We start from the raw sequence: 5,740 nt of genomic DNA on the forward strand, positions 1-5,740 counted from the left end.
GGGGTGACCAGTGGTGATGGCCAATGGTGGTCAGTGGTGGCCAGTGGTGGTCAGGGGCGGTCAGGGGTGACCAGTGGTGGCCAGTGGTGGCCAGTGGTGATGGCCAGTGATCTCGGAGCCTGTGGCAGCAGCGGCCTTTGGGGTTACACCCGGGACGAGCTGCCAGTTCACTGGAGACAAACCGCCTTCACGCTGCAGCTCAACACTCTCCTCGTAGCAGGAAGTCTGCTGGAATCACAAGGCCATTTGTTTGTCACATCCAGACCTTTAAATTACAGGTGTGTAATGAAGTGACAATCACACGTGTCGTCCAAGTTTCTTAAGTGATGGATTTCTATTTTCAACTTCTATGTCTCAGCAAACTCAGTTACATCACAGAAATGGAAATGGCAGAGCCAAGCCAAGCGTGACGGGAAAGACTTCAGTCTCACAAGGAAGTTTTTTTTAAAGGAAAAACTTTCACTGAGATTCAAAGTACAGGCAGCGCACTTAGTCATTAACCTGGAGTGCTTTCAATAATAAAGCAATGGATTATTTAATTATGTTGGGGTTCTTTTTCATCAGTGTTTTTGATGTGACTACCACTAATTGTTATTGATGTAAAACATCTATTACCATAACTCCCATTAAACCCATCACACTAGTTTCTGTTGTCAGTCGTGAAGGTTGAAGTGCATATGTGTGAAAATTAAAACAAAACAGTGGGTGTAAACGAAAAGTGATTGTGTTCACCACTGACTTGATCTGTGTTCATGTCATTAAATAACATTAAAACAGAAGATTGTTTTTGTTTTTTTTTACTTATTGCTGAAAGACCTCAGTAACATCTCCACAACAAACAACCTTGGTCAACATTAACTTTAGCCAGCCAGACAGACAGACAGACAGACAGACAGACAGACAGACACTTACCCTGGATTCATAAAGCCCAAAACCAATGAATGAGTTACCTGACTGGGTCTCGATAGATTCTGACAATTCTGATTGGATAACGTGTTTTCAGGACTGATGTGAATGTCACAGTTGGCTCAAGTAGATAAGAGAAAATATCAAATGTACTATATTGAATGAAGTGAAAAATAATTTTTAAGATAATAGTTACGTTGTATTTAATACTCGTGTTTTTTGGTGGAGGATTTTTTTTTCGTGGGCGTAAGGAGGCCCTGCTGCTAAATTCACAATATTAGTTTGAATATGAGAAAAAGAATCTTCTCTATTTTGTGTGTAAATGTACTTATTCCAGTGGTGTCACTGGCGCTGGATAGTATATAGTGATAGTGTCTGCTGTATATGTTTAAGTGTTATGTGCCAAGCAGAAAGGAGTGCATTTTTGTGTTTCTCCTGACTTTTAATCTTTAAAAAAAAAAAAAAAGACCTACAAATAAGTGGAGGAATTGCATTTTGAGGCCAAAGTTGAGCTTCCCCTCTTTGAAACACCAGCAGTTGCCAGGTAGGGGAACAGGGGAGAGAATGGGAGAAAAAGCTGTTTTTTTTTTAAGGCTTTCACAGCTCAAACGAGGAGTTTTTGACCAAACAAACCTTGTTTATTGTTGGAGGGAGAGCACAAAAATCTATTTGTTGAATCTGGATCTGGAAATGGCCACAAAAATGTACCCTTTAAAAGAACAGAATTGCTTTGTAATTGACCTGCTATTTCTTTAAAGGACACCTTATAAAACAGATTGATTATTGCTGGGTTCAGCCTGGTGTGCGCTGGGTTTTAAGGCTCGGCTTTGGCATTCTCAACTTCATTCCACCACCTCATTCATACTTGATGTGATATCAGGGGATGTACTAATTGTTTTTGACTGAGAGATGATGGGTTGCTGAAATAAAGATAAAGGAATGAATAAAAGAGTGGTGAAGAGTGGGGATTGGAATGAGGGTGAGTGGCTGGGAGAGAATTAGCGTTCAACGGGGAGCGAGTGAACGACAGAAATGAAGTGAGATGAATGGAAGCTGGAAAGTGGGGATTCCTTCCTTCCATCGTCTGTAGATCGAGACCACGTCTAAACAATGACGTGAAAAGCTTCTTTTTTTTATCTGACGTGCGCTCACGTTGCTGGACCTGAACTCACTCTTCTGAAGACGCAAGACCTGAAGACGCTACGCTAACCCGGCTGGGCTGCCGTTTATTCTCTCAGGTAAAGTGAGTGAAGCGTAGGTTGAAGTGACCACAAGCAAGAAGTGTTTTGCCGCCAGCTAGTGGCTGTTGAACAAGCTCAGTAATACTCTGAAGAGCTGCGGAGGTCCTGTTGGGACCGTGAAGACAGAGAGTTCTTTGCTCTTTTTTCCTTTGGTTTTTTTTTACCCTGCTGGACATGTTTAGCTTCAGGCAGTCAGTTTCACCAGCAGAGACCTTGGATCTCCTCTGCCAATCCCAATGCACCGACTCCTCAAAATCATCCAATCATTCAAGTTTGCACTCTTATAAAACATGCCGAGCTGTTCGCCAGCCTCTCGATACTTTGGCCGCTAAGCCAAAAACCTTGTTTCTTCCGCTCGACAGCCTCTTGCACTGCTGCTGCCCACCAATCCTGCTCGTGTCCCTATGCAACTCTCTAACCTGACAGCAGCTTTGGAAAATTTAAATTCCACATCAGCACAGACTGAATGTCTGCGTCTAAGATCTTAAAAGTTCAGTGTGTAAAATTTTGAAGGAAGCCTGATATTTAAGGAAGCATTTCTGATGGTGCGTTTCACATTCAGGGCCGTGTCAGGCAGACTTCCTTAAAAAAAAACGGTAGTGCGAGAGGGCAGCTAACTAGGAGCAAGACCCTTGCTCTATGTATATTAGAACCATTGCATGGGTAGGAAACCCACCTGCTAGCACACACTTTTATGAATGCATCTATGGACAGTATGTTGAACTTTTACCAATATGAAAATCATAAATCAAGCTAAATTTTTTACAAACTGGCCCTTCAAACCGCCATGGAGCTCAACACAACACAAGCTACACTGGACCAGTGGACCAGCGTTCAAGAGTGAACTGAAGAAAACAGTTGGCGGCCCCTGCTATAAACGATCAGTATGAAAGGTCACCTGCCACACCACTGGCACAACACTGGACCTGTGCTACTGGGCAGTGGACAGGCTATAGTTCCTCAGGCTGAGCACACAAATGGGTGAGACGCTCAGCCACCTTGCCTACAAGCTCCACGCACTCCCCGGAGGTGGGGGGGGGGGGGCACTCTGTTTCCCAGTCCAGGCAAGCTACCTACAGGTCTTTCAATCACACTTGGTGGGAGTTCAGACAGGAAAACAGGGGCGGTGTGTTTACGGCCCTGCTGGGACTGTGAAACACGATGCGATCGAGTCAAGTGGTGAAGCCATTCATCTGAAGATGATCAAATGCAGAAGCTTACTGCTGTACATCGAAGGGCGTTTTTCCGTTCCTCAGTGCCGCTGTGGAGGTCGTCTTCTTCGGCGGAGAATTACAAATGGCAGGCACAGAGTCTTGGCTGGATTTATATCTGGGATATGAATGTGCCGATAGATTATAAGCGCCAGCACAGCTCTTGTCAGGTTTATAATGGTCCAAGTAGAGTAAAGTAAAGTATGAGAAGACTGCTTTTCACTCTGGATCTCTAATGCGGAAGCAGACGAATCACACGTCCGCTGGCTGACCAAGGCCCCTGGAGAAGTCACAAGGTGTCACAGCCTTTTTTTAATAAGGGGGAGCAGAAGGGACGGCGGTGATCTTCCTTCTTGATGAGACATTTTCACCGGGCAAATGCAGACTTTTCCAAAAGCCAAGTCGCGACTGTTGCGTGCTGCTACTAAAATGTCTTTTCTTTCCGGAACATTTCCAATTTAATCTCACGCTTAACTCTATTGCTTGCAATCGCATCTGGAAATTCAAAAAGAAAGCACGGTGACATTTCTGAAATGCAGACAGTGAGACAGATTGTGCGCACGAGACGCAAGGGAGCCGACTATGTTGCGTTTGCGTGTATTGCACCGCTTATGAAACCACCTAAAAATCTAACTTGTGGCGGAGAGCTACGGGGGTGTCACAAGATGTGTTCCCTTGAGGAAGAAAGAAGAAGAACGTGAAGAGAAAAGGAAAAGAAAACAAGGCCGGTGTTTGGTATGTACGATATAAGAGGACGTTTTCTCTCGAGACGCAGCGGCGCCAGCAGGAGCTCCTATATTGGCGCTGTGATAAGTGGCTTTATTCTCAGCTCCCTTGCTTTTTTGCTTCTCGGTTTTATTGGAGTGCTCCCCTGTTTGCTCTTCACCTTCGTGTCTATTACTGCCGTTTCTCTTTGTTGCCGTCTAGAGAGCGCCGCTATCCCCGTCTTGCACGGCGTTGGCAGGTCGGCCCACGCAGAAACCACCAGGCGTCAACTTCTTTGCATGAACTTGGCATTGATTGAAGTTGCATGCGTACATTTCAACCTTTTACTGGCTATAAAAAATAATAAAAAAAAAAGCAAAATGAATCAAAATATCTTCAACTTTTTTTTTTGGAAACAAATGCGTCCTTTATTGCATTCTTGACGGTGCTTTTTGGACTTCTCCATACCACAGAATCAGGTTCTTGATTTGATATATATACACAAGTGTGACACACTTACCAGGTATTTCCAATTATATAAGATCTAGCCTCAAAAAAATGCTTCTGATTTGAAGTATTGCTGAGACAGATGAATGTAGGTTTTGTGCAGTGGAGGCCGAACTGACGGTTCTTGGTTTTGGTCTCATGTTGTGTCTGCTTTTTGCAAGGAAGTCCAGGAGGGAGTTGTGCTCTGGCATTGGTCTGCGTTTTGAGCTTGATTTTTTTGTTTTTTGCTTTTTGTTATGGTGTTGGGGGATGTCACAGAAAAGAAGAATTACAATTTACAATTCAATTACAGTTTCAAATTTATTGAAGAAAAAAAAGAAAAGAAAAAAAGGTTCATTTATAAAACATTTGACACAACACAGTGCTGACTGTGCATGCTCACATGTTTAGAGTGGCACGGGATGGCCAACACTTTGAATTTCATATCACACAAAGGTAAAAGTAAAAAAAAATAAAAAATAAAAAATAAAAAAGATATCTAGAAGTAAATAAAATGAAGCCACGGCAGCTCTCTGTGTCGGGCGCCATCAGACGACAGTTTGTCGACTAAACAGGTCGAGGGTCAGCGCCGAGAGGAAGGCCGGGATGCTCTTCTGATGATGCAGGTGCAGATCGACCATCTCTCCAAGAGTTTTGGAGAACTCTGTCTCCATGAGCTGCATAACTCCATTGGAGCCCTGCACACACACACACGCACACGCACACGCACACACACACACACACACACACACAGTCATCAGAAGACAATACACCATATCAAACATAACATGGGCTATTTTACTCTCTCACAGGAGGAAAAACCCCTTCAAAGAGAGGCAAGAGGAGTAAAAGTTGCTGCCGTCTGCCGGGAATTGTCAAGTGTGTATGTGAGAGTCAGGGTGTGTGTGTGTGTGTGTGTGTGTGTGTGTGTGTGCATTCACAGCAGGGTGAAGGTGTCTAAATCTGTGTGGATTAATTAAATGGAATGAAGAGCAGCTCTGGGCGATGGAGTGAAGGAGAGAGAGGGATGAGGAAAGAAACGAGGGATAAAGTAATTAATGCAGCGCAGGGAGGGGAGCGGGGAAGGTATTGGGAGCACGGGCCCGTGGCATGCTGGGAAGTTGTCTTGCAATGTCTGTGCCGGGAAAGGGAGCCGTCAAGGATTGTTTAACAAATATATATAAATATATT

At 44.1% G+C, this 5,740-nt stretch overlaps 1 protein-coding gene across 1 annotated transcript in view; it reads right to left on the reverse strand.

The window, feature by feature from the left end:
* Nucleotides 1–4,851: 4,851 nt before the first annotated feature.
* The window catches only part of mad1l1 (mitotic arrest deficient 1 like 1), a 39,466-nt gene continuing 38,577 nt past the window's right edge, over nt 4,852–5,740 (reverse strand). The window contains exon 17 of the mRNA XM_076013572.1: nt 4,852–5,247. Coding sequence (XP_075869687.1) covers nt 5,098–5,247 — 150 coding nt within the window. The 3' untranslated portion in view covers nt 4,852–5,097. The remainder of the gene's footprint in view (nt 5,248–5,740) is intronic.

Source organism: Nelusetta ayraudi, unplaced genomic scaffold, assembly GCF_046127955.1.
Source record: "Nelusetta ayraudi isolate G7.1 ecotype Tasmania unplaced genomic scaffold, CSIRO-AGI_Nayr_v1 ptg000006l, whole genome shotgun sequence".
In the NCBI taxonomy this organism is placed as follows: domain Eukaryota; kingdom Metazoa; phylum Chordata; class Actinopteri; order Tetraodontiformes; family Monacanthidae; genus Nelusetta; species Nelusetta ayraudi.